Raw genomic sequence first — 25130 nt, 5'->3', positions numbered from 1 at the left:
ACCTCTTGAGGATAATATGTCATAAGAATATCATTTTTTATTATTATTTTTTAAAATTATTTATAGTTTGTATTATGCTCTTCATTATAGATTTTTTTTTTCCCAATCCCTAATTCTTTCATTATTGAAATTTAGCAGCTTTTGCTCCACTTTCTGCAGTTTTTTTTTTTTGTTAACACCACTTTTAAATGTTAGCTTTACAGATGCCATCTGCTCTGCAGGCAGTGGGGGTGGTGGTATTAAACATCATAGAAAATGTAATTGAGCCCTCTAGTGGCATCACCTTGTATTGCTTTCCATACTGGGAGGCTATTTGAGGTGCGGTATTTATTTAATCAAGGGAATGGCGCGCTAAGTGGACGAGGAATTGGTGCATGGAATGCTATTAGAGCAGACCCTTATTTAAAGGAATATGATAGTTATTGTGAATTTTCAGTTTTAATTATTGCTCTTCTTTGTTGAATGAATCAGGCTGCATCATAGCAAGTTTCGCTAAGGTCACGAGTGACAAACTCTGCTTCACTTCAAAAACCCTCTTCATCGAAAACTAGTCTTTCTTTCTTTCGTTTTGATAGCACGACGTCTCAACATTTACCAAACTGAACTTTTACCCTCATTTGGGATGTGGTCACCCTCATCGTAGTTTATCATTTAGTCAAGATTAATATTTTACTGCCTCCTGCTGGTGGTTCAACAGCGCTGGATTATAATTGTCAACAAAATAATTTGCAAATAATTATTATGCCATATCATTTAAAAAAGTAAATAACTATATACGATGACTAGTGTACCAATAAAACAAGCATACCAAACCAATTACTTATTCCCCTACCTTAGCTATAGCTAACACTGCACTTATATAGGCTTACTGGTAAATCGTAATAAAAAAAAAAAAAACTGTACTTAAATAACGAGTTAATTAAAACGTATTGCACGTGAGAGATTTTTTTTAAACACCTTAATATTTAAAAACAAACTGTTCTTAAAGGTTGAATACAAATATTAGCTTTGAAATGAAATACTAACCTGAATTTGAGCAGTTTTTTCCCCGCATGCCGCTAGAGGGAGCCTGCGTTCCCAAAGGCATTTTCCTTCGAAAATAATATTTAGTTTAAAATCTCGTTTATTATTGTTTTATCCTCTATATGTACAAAATTGTATTATTGATGCATTTAAAAAATGCTCAAGATGCTCAAGCATCATGTAAATCTGTCATCCCTTTTTACTTGAGAATTACTTGGTGCATCAAGTGGTGAAAATATGATGATAATGTAAGTAGTTAGGGCATAATCACTCTTGCACAGAAAAACATTCTGAGGATCATAATATTTGACCTTTTATTCAGCAGTTGACACACTCTCTTGTCTCCTTGCACAGAAACTCATGAGATGGCGCATGCCATGTTTACAGAACCCCAAATCTTTATTAAGCAAAGCTTTCACAGAGAAATTCATGAAGAAAGGGGAAGAAAAACACAAGCAGCAGAGGTCGCAGGCAGATATCAGCGGTGCTGTATATTAAAAAGAGACTACTAGTTCGGTGTGCTGAATGTATACTATAGCATCCCGCATCCTAAATTCAAGGCCAATCACGCTTTGTGTTGAGCTCTATTCTCTTGCAGCCAAGCAAGCACACACACTTTTTTTTCTTCACATAATCAATATTACAGTCAGAGAATTTTCTCAGAGTAAAGATGCATGGTACCGATATGTCAGTACATTCTGGTGAAGGACTCAATAAGGGAAGTGGCCTTTGGAATCTGCACGTATAATAACAGTTGTGGCCTTTTTTATTGTAAAGACATTCTTAATCATAATATAAAGCACCAATTAACCATCGGGCTCATTGCAAATGGACATTTTGTATTACATTCCAAGCGTGCGTGAGGAAGATAAAGGTGGCTTGTGTTGCTTTTGTCTACTCTACTTACCTCAGGTACACACCTTACAACCCTACATTCTTCACAAAAACACAAAAACATCATCATTGTTGTCGTCATTACATCATCTTCATCATCATCGGGAATACATTGCAAACGTCAGTCTACATCCAACTCACAATTCACAAGAAAGGTGGCATTCAACAAAAACATCGTACAGTGCAGTACACAGAAATCAATAGCTAGCTAGCTAGGTAGATAGCTAGATAGCTAGCTAATAGCTAGCTAGGTAGATAGCTAGCTAACCGCTAGCTAGGTAGATAGCTAGGTAGATAGCTAGGTAGCTAGATAGATAGATAGATAGATAGATAGCCGAAACCAATATTTACAAAATAAGACAGATCCCTCTCTAAAATCAAGAAATCCTTGCAACTCTCAAAGATGAGTGACACTAATGTTTGTCTTTATCGATAATACTGAATTAATAACCGATTGATTGCTGAGTGTTGTGATGTCGTGGTGAGGTCCTTCACCTGTCGGGCGCTCCAGGTTTGCATGTCTGTTCGGGAGAGGGTCGGAGCAGGTCAAGGAAGGGGGGGATGGATGGATGGATGGAAGTTGAGACTTTTGTGTGGTGTTCACGCTGTCATCACTTCCATCATCTCTTTGTTTCTGCGCACCAACGCTGCGTGTCTCTCCTAGGAAATATCAACACAACAGTTTAGTCATCATTACAGCAAATGGCCACCAGAAGGTACCATTTCTTGATCTATACATTTAATACAGAGCAGTATTTTTTATTCATTTATTTAAATTGGCCAATGAGGCAGCTGATGAATGAGCAACAAGTGAATGGGACAATCTAAGTTGTTTCTCCAGATAGATATTTTATTTTTTCTTCATGAATTATGTGTGTTTGTTTAAAATACTATTGTTGGTGAACAAATGAGATGAAGTGTATCAGATAGTAAGAAAGCCAAATATTTTATTCTCAACTATTATTAAGACGACTGTATGTATAGTTTTTGTACTACATACCCGCTGACTATTATTTTTGCTGTTCACATTTACTTTATATGTGTGCAGTAGTACAGCATTTATTTATCTATATAGAGTTTGCCATTCACATCTGCATATACAGTATTATTCATATACAGTTGCTAAACAAACTGTTGCTCTGTACAGTCTCATGACCTGATGTTGTAATACAGTATGTAGAGTATATTTGAATATTTTATATTATTTTTATTGTATGCTGCTGCTATCAATCTTACTGCTGTAGATTCTATTCTATTCTATTCTATCGCCTTCTTGTTATGTAGCCTACTATGTGCAGGGAATCTAAAGGAAAAGCTTACTAGAACATCTTAACTTTATTTAGGGTAAATCAGAGGCACTTTATAAGGCACACTCCCATTCAATATAAGTTTGGAAGTGAAAGTTAATTCTGCACCCAGCTGCACCCCTCGTTACAAGAGGGTGTGCACACTTTTGCAATAACAGTATCTCAGTTGTTTATTTTCACGTTCCCACTCTAAAATATATATTTTTTAAAATCTTGAGTGATACAGTTTATAGGTCGCATAAATGATAGAAAAAGCTATGAAATTATTTCTCTTGGTCATATTTTTTAATATCACAAAAAACTGGTATTTGAACAGGGGTGTGTCGACTTTTTATATACACTGAAGGGATGTCCCGGCATTTTGTTCATCGTGATATGCTACTGGAATTCTTTTTTGAGACAGTAGTGCTGCAATATTACAAATCTGTCTTGTAAAAAATATGACTTTCTTATATTACAACAATTTGTTTTTGATATTTTAGGATACACTGACAAAGACGAGCAGCGCATGTGTCACCTTCTCCTGTAGACGGTCCAGCATGGCTGCCAGATGGGCATTGCGGTTCTCCTTGATCTGCCCCATCTTCATCTGGAGCTTCTCCTCGGCCATCTTGCTGAAGTTGTTGTTCTCCTCCAAGGCCTTGAACAGCACGTCCCTCTCGTGCTCTCGCTTTTCGGCCAAAGCTCTCAGCACCTGTGTTTCTTGGTACTAAAAACAAAACAAAACACATCAAGTCATTGGTAGCGGATGACTCAAAATGGCCGTGAGTCTTCTGGAAGGTCGTAAAAGTCACCTTTCTCCGCTCTTCTGCCGCCTCCAGTTTCTTCTCAATGTCGTCCAAGGAGATGTCCCTCTTGGGGGGGGAAGCCAGGTTGTGGACTACATCCGATACTGGCGACAGGGGCTTGAGAATCACTTCAAACGCCTGCCCGGAGGCTCGCTTGTTTATCGGCTTCACCTCGATGTCCGCTGCCAGTCACATCCATTTCGTCAGAATGATAAGAAAGGAGTGGCGGGGGGGGGGGCATGTATTGAAAATCCATTCCTTACCTTCCAACTCATTCAGGATCTTGTTGCGTGCTTCCGGGTAAAAGCAGGAGCAGATGAGCGAGAGGACGGAGAGTTCCTTCATCTTCTCCTTGTATGCTGCGGGAGGAACATCGACACGTCATCCAGGTGAGTCATCATTACAGGAAAACAATAATGTCACGAGCCCAACAAAGCGTACCGTAAAAGACCGTAAGAGCCTTGTTAATAATTCATTGCATGCTATTCTTTTATGTAGAAGGTTAAGCAAGCGTTTGGCTTTAATATGGCAGCGTAATGGGAACCCCATGGCACTTACAAGCAAATGAAACTAAATAATAAGCTGTATGTGAAAGTCTCATTTAAAAAAAATAAAAAAGCAGTCCAGCTGTGATGGATTCTATTCCCTGCTTAGACAATGACCTGGATCAGGGGTGCTCAAGTTGGGTCCTCGAGAGCCCCTATCCAGCCTGTTTTCCATGTTTCCCTCCTGCAGCGCAGCTGAATCTAATGATCAGCTAATCAGCAAGCTTTGCGGAAGCCTGATAACGATCCTGATCGTGAATCAGGTGTGTTAGTGGAGAGAAACATGGAAAACAGGCTGGATAGGGGCTCTCGAGGACCGGACTTGAGCACCCCTGACCTGCATGAATGGGAATATTCACAAGCAGTAGAGTTCTACACCATGACAAACAACAACCACAATAATAATAATTAAAGCAGCAATAAACAAGCCATCGTTTCACCCATGTCAGAATCAGATTTATATTTTTATAATTTTTATAATTTACATACGCGTCCAAGGAACATGAAATAAAATTAACCAATAGAGGGAGACAGAACGGGAAACCATGCAAAAAAAGTATTGCGGAACGGTAGTGTGTGGGAAAGTATCCGATTGCACTCGAGTGGTTTGACAGTTTTATTTATATACACTACATCTACAAATATGTACTGTATCATCTATCTATGCCATGCACGTACAGTGACAAGCATAATAATTAAATGCTCTTCAAATAGATTAGTGGTTCTTAAAGTTTTTACATCAAGTACCACCTACAAAAATACTTGACTCTCCAAGCACCACCAAAATGACCAACCTTAAAATAAAATATCACAGGAGGCCCAGTTCAGTAAAAACAAGGCTGGGGATTTATTCCTATTGCCAAATATGTACTGCACATAAAAGTTAATGAAACTTTTAACGAAATACATGTTTGTGAATAGATTAACTGCAGATGTATTAAATACAACTGAATTGTACTAAACAAATATACTGTAGGTATATTTAGTTTAGGTCACATAAAATATTACAAGTTAAGTGGCATCCCGTGAGACTTGTCTAATGTAAAATATGTGCTCAATATGTAATATTGGTACAATAAACTTACTACTCTAGTATACAACACGTGATTCCAATTGGGGATCTTTTGAGTGAATGCCCAAAATGGCTGCTACAAACCAAAATGGCCGACTTCCTGTTCAATTCCAGGTAGGCCCATACGAAAAAGTCTCATAGAGCCGTGGCTCTATGAGACTTTTTCGTACATCCTCTAATGACAGACGAGTCCACCAAATTTTGTGTTGACGGGTGAAACTGGTGTCGCCATCCAGAGTACGTTTTGAGGTTTCGTGCTGGGGACCTCAAACAGACATTTTCACAACATTGTCCAAACTTCAGCTGTTCTATCATTAAAGGCAAAAACCGGGGGGAAAATAATTTAAAAAAAGAAGAGTTTTCAGGCACATAAAACAGTGTTTTGAACATTTTTATTATTATTATTATTTCATTATTTGAACAAGTAGGGCCTATGCAAACATAAGTAGTTAAAATAGGCAGAATGACAAAAAGAGACCAATATTTTAAACTTAACGCAGATTTATCAAACGTTAAAACCGCAAGATTAAAGCACCTAACATCACACTTCCTGTTCATGCTCTTAATTTGAAACTTACTCATACCACTTCCTTTTATACTTACAGGCCTGCCGCTAACTTTATGATCGCCACAAGGCAACATCGTGTTTTGTTGCCATTACAAGTAAGTGTAAAATAGTTACAGTGCTGTTGTTTCTTGTCATGTATTAAATTATTGCTACTTTTGGTATTAAATTATTGTGACTTGGTGACACTATAGTAAAAGGTAGGCAGCCTGTGCTGTAATAGCCTGCCTTAAGGATTTTTAATATATTTGTACAACAAGGAGATAGCCAGATTGTAATTATAGATACATTCTACCTGAAATCAGATACGTGACTGAGAAGGAACTAACGTGTGGGCTGAGAGGGCTGGAGTACCGTCCCCAACAGTTTACGCCTTAGCAAAAAATTCGCCAGCATTACTCACACCAGACCTGCTAAAATATAGAAAATTGACGGATGGATTCCAAATGAGTCTGACTATATTGTCCAATATCTCTGACAGTGCCAATCAAATGACTGTGAAGGCAATTTTCTATACATCTATTATATGGGATCTCATTAGATCCCCTTGCGGATTGAGCAGTGGAGGAGATAAGGAAGCTGACCATGTGTGTTAAGTCATTTAATTTCCTGCGTTGTGTGCACTTTAATCTGAAGGGCCAGTGTGTCTTCACCTGCTGCTTTTGTAAGGTTGTACAGTATGTGATGAGGTTGCCAAATACAAGTGCAGTTCTCACTGCAGGGCTGGCTTGGCTCGCTTCCCACACCCCATTATGGCTTCAATGTTAATTGAATAATTTATTTTCTTAATCAAGCAAGTTTCATGTTGCACTTGTCCCGTAAAAGTCCAAAAGCTACATGCAAAAATCTTTACCTGCTTACTTGCATGCAGCTCGAATGCACTTCATCGTTATTTAAGTTAGATAGAGCAAGAGTGGGGAAGCGACATGGCCCAGGAGGGTATTTGATCCAGCTTGCCCACATATGCCCATAACACTAATAAACATCCGTTTGGTTGTTACATCAAATTTTCCCATTAATGTAGTATGGGCCTCTGGAGAATTGAAAAAAAAAAACGGAAATGGCCCCTGATAGGCAAAAAAGATTACCCATGATGTTTAGAGCAATTTAATGGAGTCAGTCAACTGTCAAAGAAAACAGCCTGTGACACAAAAGACCCTTTTGGGACGACCATCCCACGCATCACGTTGTCACTTAATGCCCCTTGAGCAAGGCACCTATAACCCACTCAAACTGCCGAAAATTTTAAGCTCATCACAAATATCATTCTATTGTGCAGGTGTCCATTCGGACACAAAAGCTAAACCTGATCTATTATGAAATAAAAAGTGAAAAATGATAATACAATGCACTATTCTTGAATTCAACCTCCCCAATAGTTAAACATTGCTGCTACGTGTGAAGCAAATGGCAGCTATACGCAACAAAGAACGAAGAAAGGGATCCTTTTTTTTAACACTATGAAACAAAATTAGTCATTCGTCATTTCTATTCACAAGAGTTAATAGGGGGGAAAAAAGGTTGTAAGTGTTCATGTTGGTAGCTTAGCATTTGAAAAAGTGATGACGCCCTCTCAGGCCTCAATGGTGGGCAGCATCAGCATCTTGGGTGGGGTCCGTCTGCATTATGCTGCATATTGTTGCCGATGGAGTGATGGAGCTCGGGTTGTTCAGTAAAATTCTTGCTAAAAGACATTATTGTGAACATATACACGATACTAATTCGGAGACAAATGCATAATTGCGCATTTAATCTCGACTAAAATGGCTAATTGGTTCATGCTTGCGTTGCACGACCGCGGAGGTATATCACCGGCATAGTCAACAATATAAATCCATGATCTGTTTAAATATCACCGTGTATGTTCACGCATTTTTCCCATATCATACCAAAGTGGTGATTTGATTTGTCACATTACGCACAATCACCGGCCGGTAGACGACATCAACGCCGGGCACCATTACAGATGCACAGAAATGAAAAGGCAACAATCAACAGACAATTCATCCATTTTTCTTTGCTTTCAACGTGTAATGGAGGAGGAGGGAGGGGGAAAAAGAAGAAGCTTACCAGTCGCTGTTTTGGCCATGGCTGCAGGGGTTTGTGCGGAGAGGATGCAATGTGCGTCTGCGGCTTGCGTGCTGCTGTGCTGCGTTCAGGTGAACGACGAGAATGCTCAACACGGGCACTGAGTCAGCGGCAGGGGCCAGGGGCGGATCGGGTGGCGGCGAGGGGGCGGGCGCATGTCCTTTGACGCACGCGCACACACAAGCACAGTGCACACGATGCACCCATTGAACCCAAAGTCAACCTTGGAAATTATCCCAATGCAGACAAAGTGACAAAACCGTAGATTATACAATTAAATTACAGAAAAATTGTGGCGTTATAGAAACAGTCCGGCAGAAACCTTGCATCTCTAAAACCATTGGGATTTTTTTTATTTATTTTTTATGCTTGTTGGGCTATTTCAATTAGTTTAACATTTTTTCCCCACTTTTGTTAACAAGAGTATGAAAACCTAGAATTTTTTGGTGGCACATTTAGAACATATATAAAATTTGTGATAAATCGTGAGTTAACTAGTGAAGTCATGCGATTAATTACGATTTAAAAAATTAATCACCTGACACCACAAATCTTTAATCACCTTTTCTTTTTTTAAATAAAAATAAATAAATATTTTAATTATTTTATTTCCAATTTTTAATAATCTTTTCTTTTTTTAAAACAAAAGATTATTAAAAAATTGCGGGCATCAGGCGATTACCATTTTTAATCGTAATTAATCGCATGACTTCACTAGTTAACTCACGATCAATCACAAATTTTATATGTGTTCTAAATGTGCCACCAAAAAATTCTAGGTTTTCATACTCTTGTTAACAAAAGTGGGAAAAATGTTAAGCTAATAGAAATAGTTCAAATGAATTTTTGACGTCTATAGCCGTCAATGGCAGTGAATGAGTTCAAATTGTATTGTCAAGGTGTAATAATGACACCCACATGGAGAAAGAACAATAGTATCCATTTGTGGAAAATATATGACATTGACCAAATTTGGACATAGGATGTTTCAGCTGACACCCCAGATATGTGCCTCCCACTTTTTATGGAACCAAAAATAATGGGACAATTAGTTGTTCAACTGTACCATGGCTGTAAAAATATAACTGGTTGCGTTATTTATTTATGATTAAGATATCTGCGCATATTCAGTCAAATGCTTGAGAATGCAATGGCCGGTGGTTCACAGGGCAGATGGACAATAACCCAAGACATACTGCAAAAGCAAGTAAAGAGTTTTTGTTTCGTCTCATGCACACAATAATGTACAAACAAAATACATGTACCAGTAAAATTGAAATTTTAGATAAAAAATAAGCAAAAAATGATTTTAAAAAACAATAACCATTTAATACTCAAATAAAAAATAAAAGTGTGCTTATGAGAAGGGACAGGAAGAAGCATTTTAGCTTACCAAGTTTAAGGCAAAGACGTTGAATATTATGCAATAGTCAAATTAATCATCAACACTATTGCGCATGTATTGCACTTGCTGAAGATGAAACTGAAGGCAAACAAGCAGAAACTGATGACAGTTGCGGGTAAGAGGCCTGGATGATGAAATCTACCATCTGGGGATGTTCTGCTCCAGACTCCAGATTGTGATTGACTGCAAAAGATTTGCCAACAATTATTAAAAAGTAAGTAAAGTAAAAGTGACTTATGTTTGGTCATTTGTGTCATTATTTTTTACATACATTATATACAAGCTGTTGTAATTCCTACACCGTCCTCTTAATTTAGATGTAAATATCCTAAAATGTATTTTGAAATTTTGTAGTAAAAGCACATTTCGTTTCCTTTTAAAGCCATTACGGTCGTGTTTACAGAAGAGCCCGACTATTCAGTACCAGGCTTGTACAAAATATTTCCTTTAATGTTGCTACCATAAAGAACTACCGTTTGCTTTAGTTGCTAACAAAATGCACTGTGCTAATATCAATACTTCAATTACTTTTTTATTTAGCTACAGAAGAGCAAAATCTCTTGAGTGCTTCAAGACCATGACGGAGGATACAAAATTTAAAGTTGAATTAATTTGCTTATGTACAGAAAATCTTTTTATTCAAATGATACATTACAATCAAATAAAAACAAGGCAATGAGTAACAATACTGAGAAATTGTGATGCTTCTCTTGAATATGAAAGAACCAGCACAAAAAGTAATTTCATCAAGTAAACTCTGCATTTATATTTCAAGTTAAGACCTCAGGAAGTCACAGTTAAGATCGCAAAATGGAGTCATAAAAGTGTGGTTAAAAAAAAACAAAGTGGTCATCCCTGAAGTGCTTTCAGCGCCTTGAGCCGCTTCTTAATGTAGTGCCCCGCGAGGATCTGAGGCCGCTGCTGGTAGCCGTGGAGGACGTCGTGAGAGCTGCTCAGCTGGTCTCCTTTCAGACGGTCCAGTAACGTTGTACAAACCACAGCCGCTTTCATGTTGCCAAAAAAAAAAAAAAACGAAAAAAAAAATGAGTGACGCTTACATTTCAAAAGGTTGTCATTTTGCTGATGTCATTTCTCACCTCGCAGGCCGCTCAGTTTGCACATGGCAGCAAAAACGGTCGACTCCATTTCGATATTGCAGACTCCTGCTTCCTTGGCTTTTGTCAAATATTTGTGCCGGTCCTTCTCCGTGTACAAGCAGAATGCTCCGTCTAAACGGCCTTGACCTACTTGACACCACAAAACGTTTATTATTGTACATACGCTGGTGGGCAAAATCGCTCTGTTCCTTCCTCTGGTCCAAGTTTAGTGGTACACACATGTCATGTGACTACTTGTCACACTTTTGCTGGTAAATTTTCATCAACGTTGTATTTATTATGACTTTTGTCAGATTCAAGTTATTTCTGTGACTATTGTGGATTTTTCTTTGATATCAGCCATTTTGTCCGCCTGTGTAACACAGTCGGCATGTCAACATGATTGCGTCAAACCTTCATAGAAATCCAGCGTGCACATGGTGTTGCCCAGCACCGTGTTGAACTGGCCCAGTTCCTTGCTGCACTGAAGCAGCTCCTGGGCCAGGCTGCAGTCCAGGTCGGTGTCGCGGACCACCAACTCCCCCAAGATCAGCTGCTCAAATCTGGGCACGAACGTGGCATCCACGGACTGTTTGGTAATAACGACGGTGCCGGGCTCAAGCCCTTGGAACCAAACGAGATGCTCAAATGAATACGGTGGAAGACAGAAAAATTTAAAGTACAACTCGTGTGCAGTGAGCCTTATAGTAATCACATTCAATTTTGTTTTCCACTAGTATGACAGTGATGAATATAAAATATAACTTTGAATTGTTTGTACTGTTCGTAAAGATTTTGTGATGACGTTTTTTTGAGTCAAAAAAAATTACATTGTAATTTAATCGCATGACTTCAATAGTTAACTCACGATTAATCACACATTTTAAATCTGTTCTAAATGTACAATAAAACGTACAATGACCCCCCCCCCCCCTAAATTTTCATACCCTTGTTAATGTAAACGTGGGGAAAAAAATGTGAAACTAATAGAAATATGGCTGCATCTTTGAGTCATTGACACAGTAATTTCATAATAATTCATAAAATTGAGTTAAAGTTAAAAAGAAGTACTGTACTGTAAAAAACGAGCGTGATACTGATTTGTGTTGAGGTCATTTTTCTGCCACTAGATAGCATAATTGCATTTGTAAGACATTAGAGACAGCACAGTGCATTTTTCTTTTCATATTAGAAGTTATCTAATCTTTAACATGAAGTAACATGACATTCTGCACATTTTTAAAATTGTAAAATACAACTTGACCCCAGTCTCAACAAAAATATGCATTATTAAATATATTACTGCTAAATTTGGACGTGGATGTGTCTGCTACATTGTGGCTAGAATTTCCCCAGTACGGGCGCGTTAAAAAAATGTGTGGCGCTAAAGGAACGTTAAATTAACTCAAAATTAACACACTCATTTTAGTCAAAACACAAACAAATGAGGTCCACAAGTGCCATATAAAGTTGAACTTCACATGTTCCAATATACATCCTAACAAAGTCTTGGCATATAACCCAATTTTTAGGCGCATATTTTTTGCACTCATACTATTATGTAGCCCGTCATCTAATCTCCCCGAAATGAATCTCTCAAAACATTTTTTTTTTTAACTGTTACGTTGGTCTACTGCTGACATTGTTAAAGTGTAAGAGCTCCCTCTTGTGGCAATTAGTTGAAGTCCTGGTTGGCAATGGGTTGCCAATAAAAAACAGAAATAAATCTTACACTGTACCATCAACAAATAAAGACTGTATTAATTACAAGCTTACCTATACCACCTGATGTTCCAATGCGTATGATTGTCACATCCGTGCAACGTGCATGGTGGAGAAGCTTTATAAGCTCATGCAACATTATTGATATGGATGGGATTCCAATTCCATGCTGCAAAATACATACAGCATACATAACATACAATACAAAACACATTTCATCAAATTTGATGTATGTTGTTGGCTTCTACTTACACTAACAGAGAGCACAGGACCAACTTTGTACATGGCATAACGGTCGGTTCCAGCACAAATATTGGGGTAGTCTGATTTGGGGTCTTGCATCCCAAGCTCTGCAGCGATGTACTCAATGAACTCTTTCATTCGCCAAGCACTGCCACCAACACACACAAACTGGAGGGGAAAAACCCCACAAAAAAAGGATATTCAAATGTACACAGAAGATTTTTTTTTAACTCATTCACTGCCATTGACGACTATAGACGTCATAAATTCATTTTAACAATTTCTATTAGTTTAACATTTTTCCCACTTTTGTTAACAAGAGTATGAAAACCTAGAAAAAAATTGTTTGTACATTTAGAACAGATATAAAATTTGTGATTAATCATGAGTTAACTAGTGAAGTCATGAAATTAATTACAATAAAAAATTAATCACCTGACCCCTAATTTTTAATAATCTTTTCTTAATTTTTTTTATTTTAATAATTGTAATATTTTTCCCAATTTTTAATAATCTTTTTTTTTTTAAACAAAAGATTATTAAATAATTGCGGTCATGATTAATCACACATTTTATATCTGTTTTAATACAATTTAAAAACATCTAGGTTTTCATACTCTTGTTAACAAAAGTGGGAAAAATGTTAAACTAATAGAAATAGTTAAAATGAATTTTTGACGTCTATAGCCGTCAATGGCAGTGAATGAGTTAATAATGAAAAATTCTTACTCTGACGTCCCCAAAGAGAGCAGGAAGGTTGTGGGTTCCTGTTCCCAGGCTGAAGTGGTACAAAATGTCATCTTTCAGCCCACACAGGTAAGGGTTGTGTACAATAACAGGACTTGAAGGTGGGAAAACGGAACAATTAGTAACTAACAGACAAATGCACATTTACTGATTATTTACAGTAAATAAATAAATAAATGCCACCATGTCTGTCTCGCTCCATCCACCAATGTCACATTGCACCGAAGACTGTCCAGGAGTTGGCGGATGCTAAAGTCCAGTTCTGTGAGGAGATTCCTCAGGAGACCATCCGCCAACTCAACAGGAGCATGCCCAGGTGTTTTAGGGAGGTCATACAGGCACGTGGAGGCCACACAACACTACTGAGCCTCATTTGGACTTGTTTGAAGTCATCAAACATCTTCAAAGATATCAGTCTGTATAGTTGTTTCTCCATGTTAATTTTGAGAGTGACTCCAAATCCAGACCTCCATGGATTAATACATTTCATTTCCATTTATATATATATTTTTTGTGATTTTGTTGTCAGCACATTATATGTAAAGAACAAAGATTTTAATTAGACTATTTCATTCATTTAAATCCAGGATGTGTTGTTTTAGTGTTACATTTATTGTTTGCTTATTTATCTCTGGCCCATATAGGGGCAGATCTATAGTGGGAGAACCCTGATTTTTTATATAAAAAACTTTATAAAAACAAAATATTATGGCTTAATAAATTGTTCTTTTTATCGTGTTTCTGTACATTCTATATCTTTTTTTCTGTTTGCAGCAAAGTTTGTGGGCTCACTTGGTAAAGACAAACTGTTCATATCATACAAATTGGCACCTATATGCAAGTTTTGGGGACGTGAAAGCGTAGTACTCGATGTAAAGAAAACACGCAAAGGCCTCCCATGGGGTGTAGGTTAGCCCACATTTGTACCCCCCACCACCACCACCACCATTATACTTGAGTATTTTTACACAAGCAGTTACTCTAAGGCTAACACTGTCACCTGATAACGTTCCTTATAAGGTTTTCAACATTGTAAGACAAATATTTGATTTGATAAAATATTTGATTTACCTGCTCGTTTCCTTGTTCTTCGAGTCCATCCTTTGTGTCGAGAAAAAAATAACTAAATTTCCTAAATAAAAACAAAACAATTCAAAATACACTATTAATCGCCTGTAGAACGTTCAGCCATTTCAAATAAACTGCGCCGTGACCAGCAAGCGAAGTTTAAGAGATAAAACCGCATTTTCAAGCCATCGCTGGATGCGATGTTTGCTTATCCCCATTCAAAACGGTGTCACGTGAATGCACCATGAACCCGGATGGTCAACTCGGAAAGTTCGAGAAAGTTCGCAACCCCTGACCTCACCTCAAGGTGGCTGCCTACAGGTCAACAATTAACCCTAGCTGTAATAATGACATTTAAAAAAAATGGATATATTTGTATTTTTTTTAATATATATATAAGAGAAAGACCGTACAATGGTAGACTGGCTGAAGCAAAACAGTTTTTCTTTGCTCACGTTTGAGTTATAATTTAATTTAAGTAAAATACATACCTTTAAATTTAGCCGGCGAGTCGTTTAAGCGTCTGGCGTCGATCACGTTAGTTTAGTCTACTCACTTTAGTGTGACTCTTCACATAAACCTTTGTATTTCAAACATTGCAGTACAAGCCTGATCTTTGAAAAAGTCTTCTTTCATCTTTTCTTTTCCTCATTCACACGTCAATTTTTGCAAATTGCACGCTTCATTAATCACTTTCATCAGCACGAAACTAAACTAGAGCTGTATTAATTCCCAACCTTTACACATTCACATTACAAAAAAAAAAAAAAAACATGGCACACCACCTAACAAAAGTGTCACAAAAAAGTATAAATTGTGTATTAAATTTTCATCTCATCTTAATGTACTCACAAATTAAATGTTTTCCTCATGAAGTAACAAGCTTCTTTTTGTGTCTGTGTGGAGGAGACATTTAATGTTGATATAAATATTGGGGCAATTTTAATACTTGCAGTGGTTGAAGTGGCAATGAGTTGAGATGTGCACACATTGATGATTTATATTTTTGGAACATCGAATGACATTAAGCTTAATGCGAAAGAGAAGACTTAATGCTCATAAAATCCCAGATTTTGGGGCAATCGTTCTAATATTTGAAGAATTGGGCACGAGGAGATAAGTGAAGTCCACACGATGCAATAAGTAGAAAATGACATTGTAAAAACAAAGATGTTGAATAAAATTCCTAAAATGATTCCGAGGCGTAGAGAAAAAGTTACAATCATGACGGCATCCATCTTGCTCTATGACACCTTAGCGTCTTTTACAAATGTTTTATTGAACATTGTAACAGAATATGAAGTGGTAAACATCAAACTATATAAAAAAACAACAACATGAGATGCAAGGGAACACTCTTTCTTGGAAAGAAAACAAATAAGGGTAAGTAAACAATGAGAAAATACAATAACTACTATCACTGATGGTGCAGTGACATGTGACAAACGGCGTGGCTTCGGTTCCCACTCAGTGACGGTGTGAATGATGTGCCGTGACTGGCGCCCAATTCACGGTGTGGTTGGCCTTTCGCCAGAAGTCAGACGAGATGGGCTCACCGTGACCCTGAACAGGATATACAGCCAAAGCAAATACATAAGAGTTAGGTCTCATAATTATTTACAATCTGGATGTCCAATCGAGAAAGTTGAGAAAAAAATATATACAAACTCACAGTTGTTTCTTTGTTCCCATTGGTTTCATTTACCCACAGATCATTTGGATCTCTCTGTTGAGACAGTATCAACAAATACAATTTCCATCCAGACATAAATGGCAATTTTGTCGGGTGGACTTACTGCATGGGTTAAGACTATGGCGTGCTCCGGTAAAAACTCAGGCCTCTTCCTGGCTGCGGGGCAACTCGCGAGACCAATTAAAACATCTCGAGAGTAACACAATCTCACTGCAAGGACATATTGAGAATTAATCACAAAAAAAGAAGAAGCATCAAACCCTTTAAGATGAGTCAAATCAGTAATAAATAAATCAATGAACAAACCACGGATGTTATCTTTTTTCTGGTCTTGGAGGTTGACAATCTTGAGGAACTGCGCAACTGTAATATTTGACTGCAAAATACACAAGAAGGTGGTTAAAAGTTCAACTAAATCTCATGGCAAATTGATCCAAGATAATTAATTTGTGTATAAATGAGGAATTTGTGGGTGATTGAGTGTGACAACAGAGCATGAAGATTATATACATATTCATATTACATGACTATACGGGGCTAGTACTGGTTAAATAGTGACCCAATATCGGGTTTAAAGACTCGACAATATTCTGTACTCGATTTTATTTTTCAATTGAACCACAAAAACATGTTGGGATTGTCAAGATAGAAGCAAATTGCCACAAAGAGAGGAAACGGGTGCAAATAATAATTTTGTGGATATTTTCAGAGGCTGCTGGCAATGATCGATTGCCCCATTCATTGACTATACTCGTGCATTCCTCAGGTACATAATACACAATACATGCTGTGACAATGTGGCTTAGTGACCAACTAGGTCTTAAATCCAAGAGCATTTTCCTTTTGTGCAAGTGTGTGCATTTTTGATTGGCTGTTACATGTACAAACTTGTGACGCAGTTCACCAGCGATTAAAAATTTGGCTCGCAGCAAAACCGGTAGTAAAGTCAGCCACTCATACAAATTGATTACGATTTTCTTACCTTTTCAGCCACAATGTCAAACAATGACCGTCCACACGGAGCAGCATCATCTATGCGTTCTAAACCAAGAATTACACATTAAGAGGGTGAGGAACTAGTTGATAAAAACATCAACACCCTTCACCGATGTGCGTTCTACCAGTGGATCCACTGATGTCAACAGGAAGGAGGCGGCGAAGGGGTCTTGCGGGCTCCAGGTTCCTGCGGAGAATTGGTCGCCTCGATACCTCCATTCTGATGTCAGTCAGGTTCAAATGTGCTTTTAGTCTTTCTCGTGACAGTTTATCTGGCATTTCTAGAAGTGACAATGAGCCTTTGTGTTTGTCTTAACTGGGGTTTAGTAGCATCTGTTGCTCACCGTGATCTATTATTAGATTCATAAACACATTCATCCATCCATCCATATCTGCAGGGTGATGATGAGCTGAGGGGCCTGACAAATTTACATATTTTTCATGAGTAAACTCCTTGAATTCTTGCGAACGAGAAAAGTTTGATTTAAAAGTAATCTTAACTTGTTGGTGTGTACTTCTGGTATGAATTTGATGATAAAGGATTATTTGGTGGGACTAGTTTGAAGTACAATTTGATACGAAATATTGTTTCTGAAAGGAAACAAGGTTCTAACAAATCTGTGAGGTCGGGTGCTATTTGTGTTGAGCATGTACCTCAACGCTGCCCCCAAAAATGTTTTACGTTTTTGAAACAAAACGGAACTAACCTACTGATATTTACAATTTGAAACGAACCTTTTCATGCCTGCTCATTTCGTTTACAGATGACCGCCATGTTAATTAGTTTCTTCATGGACTGTTAGGACATCACTCAAGACTAAAGCGTGACATTCACTTAAGTGTTACAAGAATATAGTTTGTGAGTTTTAAGTGTGTTTCATCATTTGAGTTTTCTAGTGTGCGCGAAGTGCGACCGCATCTTTATGCAGTGCAAAATTGTGTTTAGTTAGTAGCTACGTTAGCTAAAAGATGGGGCTAACACGGTCGCCACGTTAAATGTTGTTCCATTCCAATGGGATTTAACTTTTTTATTGGAAGCTTTCGATGATAGTTTACGCTTTTACGTTTCAAAATGTCATTTTTCATGTGTTGGTCGCAACACGCGACCTTCTTCTTCTTCTTCTTGTGCTAAGTGCGTGCGCACGGATGAAGGCTAGTTTAACTTTTGAGTTAAAAGTTAGCGTTTACTTACGAACGTGTTTACACTGTATTTGTAATTTTTTAACGATTAATTTAGGACTACAAAGTTTGACGGTACTCTTCCCCGTTAAGAGTAATAATAAAAAATAATTTTAAAAAAGGATGCTTATGTAAAACCTTTACCAGAGGTTTTTGTGGCAAGCCCACATTAACTTGTTTCTGTATGTACTTTATAAATATGAGTGTCTTAATTCACCTGCAGCAGGATTTCAGTCGCTCCTCCGTGCTTAGTCTACCTCACCTACAGCAACATAAAGCTACTGAAACAAAACACGTTACTTCCGGTACGGTTTCAAAATAGTTAACACTTCAAAATAATGCTCATTTGTCAACAAACGATGCTCTCGTGAATTGTTCTGTACATATGACAGCTAACACGTATTTTGTGTAACTTAAAAATGTAATTCAAAATGCTGCCTCCACTTAAAAAAAACAGCATATATCAAATTAGTTGGTGAGGCAAAAAACAACAACATTATACATGTTTATTTCTTGTTTTGAAGTTTTTTTTTTCATCTTTATTTTGTAAAAAAATAAATAAATAATAAAAAACGGGCGGGAACAAATGGACAATAATAATATTTTTAATAAACATCAAAATAAGCATACAGAGCTTGAACTGTGTAACCCATAGGCAGTAACCAATAACATAATGGGACTCCCCTTGATGCAGTCAAACGCTACGCAAGATGAAAAAGTCAATAGAAATGCACATGCGCCGTTCACACATTAACAATGAACAGCCTTTTACTACCAGTTACCACAAAATAAGACACGGGGTAAAAAAAACAAAAAAACATCACTATTGTTGGAAGGAGAAAAAAAAAGCTATGTTCCTCAAACCGAGGATCACATTTGCGGTGTTCAAACCAGACCATTTGAGCCTGCTGGCCAACAAAATCCCAAAGTCACTCTCAAACCAACAGTAGTTGAATCTTTCGAGCACCTATTGGCCTCCCATTGAGTTCCTCTACTGCTATTACCGCCTCCTGTCGAGTCTCAAATACCACAGTTGCGGTACCTTTAAAAGCTCCGCTCCTATCGTACTGCAAGGTGATGGATCCTGGGATAATACGATATCCATGGCAAAAATCATAGATTTCTTCTATTTTTATTTGGAATGGTAAATTAATTAGCTTGACGCAGGTGTGCTCGTTAAACTGCTGCCTTGATGGACCACCACTGCTATGCGCACCGTTGCCTCTGTCAACTGGGTCCCCGTAAGACTTGTAGCCTCCTTGGCTTTGAGGCCCCGCATTCATTGGCATGTTACCAGCATGAGAGCCCCTGAAGTCAGAGTACTCGCTGTCACCAGAACCTTGGAACTCAGTGAATCGTTGCTGTGGCCCGGCGATCAACTCTCGCATCTCAGCGCGTGCAATGTATTTGAGGGCAACCTTTGACCCGAGAAACCTTTGTCCGTCGAGAGAGAGGGCCTTCATGGCAGCAGACTCGGAATGGAAGAGAACCAACGCCTTGCCAGTCGCCGCACCTGTATTGTCACGCAGCAATTGCACGTTATCTTCGGGGACATCCATCCCAAAGAAGAAGTCCATGACCTCCACTTTACGCACATCGAAGGGCAGATTTTGCACGAGTAAGCACTTCTCAGGGTCAGAATTATCCCTGGGGTAGGATGGAGGCCTCTCATTACTCTTCCTGTAACGGCCGACATCCACTTTTTGGGAATCCATGATGGCTTTCATTTTCTCTCTCGAGATTGGCCGGATTTGAATCAATCGATTGAAAAAGGGTTTCGACTCCTGGTCTAATGCCTCGCGATACTCACGCATCGTCTTGAAGAGTACAAATGCAGACCTACTTTTCCGGTCGTCAAAATTGATGAACAAGATCTGGTCGTCGTCGAGTCTCGCGTGGTGAAAAAGTCTTTTCACGTCCTCGGTTTCCACCGCAAAGGAGAGATTTTCCACCATGGCGCAGTACTCCTCACTGGACGATGACACCCTCTGGCTCACAGGTGACTGAGACCTCATATGGTGTTGGAAATTCTTCTGACCATATGAAGGCGATCCGCGTCTTTCAAAGTGGTCGCCTCGTGGGTTCCCGCTCATGTGTTGCCTTTCACTTGAGCGACGCCAGTCTTCTTCCGTCGTCGGACAAATCTCCACGTACCGAGAACCGATGTACCCCCTGTCCCTCTTCAAGGCTTCCGATACTTCTGCAGGGCTCGAAAATCTCACCAGACCCATTCCGTTGTGTTTTCCGGTGGCATTTTTCAAGAGGATAAGGTCAACTATACGTAAACCATTGAAGAACTCGTTAATCTCTCTTTCGGACACAGTGAACGGCAGTCCTTTGAGGAACACGCACGTGGTGTCTTCAATTGTGTTTGAGGGTCTCTTTTGGCGGGGCGGAGAAGTGATGTCTGCTCTACTTGCCGACGACCTCTTGTTCGTGTCAGCCTCCACAGATCTTCGGGTGCGCCTTGCGTCATCTTCAACATTTCTCTTTTGCTCCGTCTCCGCATTGATGGCACTTTGCTCAAATACATTCTGCATCTCTGCTTTGCTGCTGAGCAGCAAAGTCACATTCCCCCCCCTGATTTTCCCCCCCGAGCGCGTCATGGCTCTTCTCGCATCTTCGTCGGAGGCAAAAATTATGAACGCTTCCTCCTGCTCGCCTCCAATTATGTGCACACCACCGTCTGGAATTTTCAGTCCAGTGAAGAATTTGCGAATATCCTGAGGACCAGCAGTGATCCTCAATCCCTGTAAACGGATGACGACTGCCATGCTGAAGCACAAACAACAGCACCTGCAGACAGAAGGGTATAGAATAGCATTATTCCCTTCTCAGCTCTACGCTCGCTGCCTTTCCAACATGTCGCCACATAACTTGATGATAACTTGCCCTGAGGGATTTCACTTAAGACAGTTTAAAAAAAATGTACGGAAGCCCAAGGATCAAAATGGCAACACTTTGCACAACAACATTTAAGTACTGCGGTGGATAACCGACCACAAGATTAGCTCCCAAGTACCAATCCCTTCGTTTTCTAGCGACTTTATTCACAAAGAAACTAATAACGAGTTTGATGTGACTGCCCACTTTTGACTCCACTTTACTCACTGTCAGACGCTGGTAGAACAACATACAGTGGTGCCTTGATCATCCATTAATCTTATTAAACAATTACTCGATTGTCAAAAAAAAAAGTCGATTAATTTGCCTGTCAATTAGCTATGATTAGTTGATTATTAATTGCAACTCTAGTCATGATCTTAAATCATTGCATGATCACGCTCTTAACTCGTAAAAATCTAATATTTGGAATGATCTTTCCCCATTGAAATGATCCAATGTTAGTGGCGTAGCCCGAGACAGCCATTTTGCGATGTGTAACGTGTGCACTAGAGCCACTTGCATCTCAAAATCACCACTGTACACGAAGTCAAAACAAACGACATAAACCATTAACTTCTCACCACTGCCCATGGCACAATTTACATTATAGGCTGAGAAACTAATCAACATTTATTTCAATCGCACCACTAATATTGCCCAATACGTAGCTTGGAAAACAGAAAGAGATAACTGGTTTGGTGAAGAAACTTAACAATAAGATTCAAGTCCATACACATGAGACCCAATAAAGCAACCATTTCCCCAAAAATCTCCCATCCATGGAAAATAACCACCGCTTGTACAACCCTTTCTCAAACCATGATTGATAGATGAGCCACCCAGAATTCGTCCATGATGCTACGGAAGTATTTTTCAGAGGGTCTACTACAATTAATTGCCTTTGGATTTGAAGAAAGAGAGAAAAAAACATCCCTGCATCATGCATTCAGACGTGAAAAGCAACTGGAAAACCATCCTAAAATGTTCAACACTTCCAGGCCAGCCAAAAATAATTTGACATATAATCAAAGCAGCTCACACCTACAAAAATTCATCCTGCATATCAAATTTACACGAGACATATTTACACAAATATTTGTACATTGTCAAACAAAAACTACACAACCAATTGGCAAAACTGAATTGTGTGCGACAGCCTTCGTCCATCCCACCATCGGTACCAACGAAATCACCTGTGTCCCACAATAGAATATAAAATTCCAGTCGCAACCAGTCACAATTAAGCAACGAGGGTACACTCCCTTTTGTTTACCAACGTAGTCATCGCACAAAAGGGTAGTAAAGGGTATAGTAGAACATGGCGCTCCACCACACGCCCCATTATATACACAATTCTTCAACTACTGTAACACAGACTAATAAGTAATAATTGTGTCGTGTACAAGTGACTCCCAACCACTATTAGGTGTGGCGCAAGATTGGGGTTAAAAAAAATTTTTTAATTGTCAAGTGCCATTTATCCCCGCCGTCACTCACATTTTCCAAGGTCCCCTTCCCACGTAATAGATTAATCTGTATTACAATTAACAGTACCGTATTTATTATAGGGCCGAGCAATTAATTGTAATAATTTCCATTTTGCATTCTCTCAATCTTAAAAACAAAATAAAAAACGATTGTGCCGAACAGCATGGTGTAAGTACCCTGAATACACCATGTCACTTACGCAGCAGGCATGTGAAGTTATGCGATTCGGATCTCTCCGACGCGTCACTGTAAACTAAACAGTAACACACAACAAAAAGAAGTACATTTACACACATGGTATATTTAAAGAAAAAATATGCTGCGTTTTCAAATATAATGCTAAATATAAACACCCACTGATATGCTAACGAAAATTTTGCATCAACCCTCTGGGAGTGATATTCCTTCAAATAACAAATATTCACACAAAAACGCTGTAGGAACACATACAAACTGGTAATACAACGCTCAAAAGAACATATTCAACAAACAAAATAAGATATCAAATATTTTGCACTTGATGAAAAAAAAAATACGAGCGTTTGCTATTATTATTCTCTTCATAATTGCCCAGCCCTAATTTATTATACATGTTTTGGTCTTGCATGTTAAGCTTACGCTTAAAATGAAGGTGAAATTAACCAAAAATTAATATAAAACAGTTTATCTACCTCAATTAGTTGTTAACTTACAAACCTTTTTGGTTCGCAATTTTGAGCATTTATTACTACAACTGCCAAAATGTGATGTAAATACAAGTCAGTAAAAAATAAATAAAAATACAATTATTTGGACTGCACTTCTTGACTTGCACTTGAACTGAGCTAAGGGACTACAGGTGCTTGTCAAAAAAAATTGACCATCCTCAAAAAGTTGAATTTCCGTCATTCCATTCAAAAAGTCAAACTTTCATAGATAAAAAATATATATATAGAATAATGTTAAGAAATTACCATGTATACTTTCCATTGTTTAGCATGAGAAAAAAAAACAATGGATGGTATTTTCAAAACGATGTCAATCTTCAATAGTTGGTTGGATTCCTTTGCCTAGATGCGCCGTGGCATTGCCTGGGGTTCCTGGAAGCCCAGGATTTTTTTATGCTTGCTGTCAGCTCTTTGTTTTTGAGTCTGGTGGCCCTCATTTTCCTCTCTAGTACTGTATTACAAGAGGAAAACAAGGGCCACAATAAAGTAAACATAAACAAATAAATACTTGAAATCACTTAAATTGTGGGCCCTCAATCTATAATCTATGAACATTTACATTTTGAATGGTATTACAGAAAGTATTCAACTTTTCGAGGATATTCAAAAAAAAAATTGACAAGCACCTGTATACATTGTGTGACACTTTGTGTTTGGTGGTTCTCCATGACATTTGAAAATACATCTTGGCTCAATAATGGTTGGGAATCACTGCATCGCCACACATTTGTATTGAGACGAAATGATAGGCTTGGAATGCAAATTATGAGCTTTAAACAACAACCTGGGGGAAACAACAACCTTCCTCGGCGTACATTCAATGACAAGGACGCTTTGAACCCGTACCACCCTGCACGTTACAGCAAATCTGGTCCACAACCCTTTATCTGTCATTACAAACGTTGTGAGCACCCCCTAAACCTCCAACGACACACATCCAGGAAGCAACGTTGTTTATCCAATACCCATCCATCCATCCCACTTGTCGTATAAATTACTTGAGCGAGCCCAACTCTGAAATGGTGCTTGATCGTCAGACAATAAGATTTAGCAAAAATGCTAACAAACGTTAGCCACGAGCCCACCAAGGCCGCTCGCAATAATTAATTCCAGATCCAAACAATAAGTACAGTATAACAGTAAAATACCCACATTAACCAACAACACAACTTACACAAGCGACAAGGGGAGTCTTGTGCAAGTATTTGGAACAATGCAAGGAGTGCTTAGCACAGCCTCGATTCGCCTGTTTCTCCACAGCCGTCGTTGCCCGTCTTCTTCGCTCGGGAAAAAATACTTGCAACGATTCAGAACAAGTATACACGGCGCCACCCGCTGGCCACAGGGCGCAACATGCTGTACTTGTATTTCAGGACATAGTGGCAAATCTTTTTTTACTTTTGCTTTCACAGCTCTTTGACCATGAAATGGCTCAAATAAAATGACATCCATGACAACAATATCCTGCCGATATCTAGCCCAAATAATAATTATTTTCCCTCAACTATACTTAAAAAAAAGAGCTGTGTTATTATTAGAGACACAGGTGATCAGATCACATTTTATGACACATTTATTCATAACACATTACATTACATAATATCTACATGCTTTCTT

The 25130-nt window shown here is 38.5% G+C and overlaps 4 protein-coding genes across 7 annotated transcripts; all 4 read right to left on the bottom strand.

Moving 5' to 3' along the window:
* Nucleotides 1-1323: 1323 nt before the first annotated feature.
* On the bottom strand, nt 1324-8433 carry stmn2a (stathmin 2a). The gene is made up of 5 exons (XM_086079113.1): nt 8265-8433; nt 4276-4371; nt 4019-4194; nt 3742-3933; nt 1324-2577 (listed from the first exon to the last, which is right to left on the bottom strand). The coding sequence occupies exons 1-5, from the start codon at nt 8281-8283 to the stop codon at nt 2518-2520; spliced, it is 543 nt and encodes a 180-aa protein (XP_085935239.1). The 5' UTR covers nt 8284-8433; the 3' UTR covers nt 1324-2517.
* Nucleotides 8434-10203: 1770 nt separating this feature from the next.
* upp1 (uridine phosphorylase 1) lies at nt 10204-15224 on the bottom strand. 3 transcript variants are annotated; one of them, XM_086079100.1, is made up of 8 exons: nt 15056-15224; nt 14568-14628; nt 13479-13590; nt 12759-12917; nt 12561-12675; nt 11199-11408; nt 10785-10934; nt 10204-10691 (listed from the first exon to the last, which is right to left on the bottom strand). In XM_086079100.1, the coding sequence occupies exons 2-8, from the start codon at nt 14594-14596 to the stop codon at nt 10537-10539; spliced, it is 930 nt and encodes a 309-aa protein (XP_085935226.1). In that variant the 5' UTR covers nt 14597-14628; nt 15056-15224; the 3' UTR covers nt 10204-10536. The 3 variants fall into 3 exon arrangements, with proteins under 3 accessions (XP_085935226.1, XP_085935224.1, XP_085935227.1); XM_086079098.1 differs by lacking the exon at nt 15056-15224 and having other exon boundaries at nt 14568-14802; XM_086079101.1 differs by lacking the exon at nt 15056-15224 and having other exon boundaries at nt 10785-10931; nt 14568-14802.
* Nucleotides 15225-15803: 579 nt separating this feature from the next.
* gra (granulito) lies at nt 15804-18751 on the bottom strand. Of its 2 annotated transcripts, none has more exons than XM_086078869.1 (7): nt 18650-18751; nt 17379-17473; nt 17240-17298; nt 16564-16633; nt 16361-16467; nt 16237-16290; nt 15804-16127 (listed from the first exon to the last, which is right to left on the bottom strand). In XM_086078869.1, the coding sequence occupies exons 2-7, from the start codon at nt 17470-17472 to the stop codon at nt 16032-16034; spliced, it is 480 nt and encodes a 159-aa protein (XP_085934995.1). In that variant the 5' UTR covers nt 17473; nt 18650-18751; the 3' UTR covers nt 15804-16031. The 2 variants fall into 2 exon arrangements, with proteins under 2 accessions (XP_085934995.1, XP_085934994.1); XM_086078868.1 differs by having other exon boundaries at nt 17379-17534; nt 18650-18712.
* Nucleotides 18752-19021: 270 nt separating this feature from the next.
* Nucleotides 19022-24801, bottom strand: rbm12bb (RNA binding motif protein 12Bb). The gene is made up of 2 exons (XM_086079097.1): nt 24688-24801; nt 19022-21228 (listed from the first exon to the last, which is right to left on the bottom strand). The coding sequence occupies exon 2, from the start codon at nt 21204-21206 to the stop codon at nt 19368-19370; it is 1839 nt and encodes a 612-aa protein (XP_085935223.1). The 5' UTR covers nt 21207-21228; nt 24688-24801; the 3' UTR covers nt 19022-19367.
* Between the last annotated feature and the right edge of the window lie 329 nt (nt 24802-25130).

The sequence above is a fragment of the Leptonotus elevatus genome, chromosome 6 (assembly GCF_054856555.1).
Source record: "Leptonotus elevatus isolate MCC_2025b chromosome 6, RoL_Lele_1.0, whole genome shotgun sequence".
Taxonomy (NCBI): Eukaryota; Metazoa; Chordata; class Actinopteri; order Syngnathiformes; family Syngnathidae; genus Leptonotus; species Leptonotus elevatus.
The sequence above is the reverse complement of the archived record's forward strand: the minus strand, read 5'-3'. Positions and strand labels throughout refer to the sequence as shown.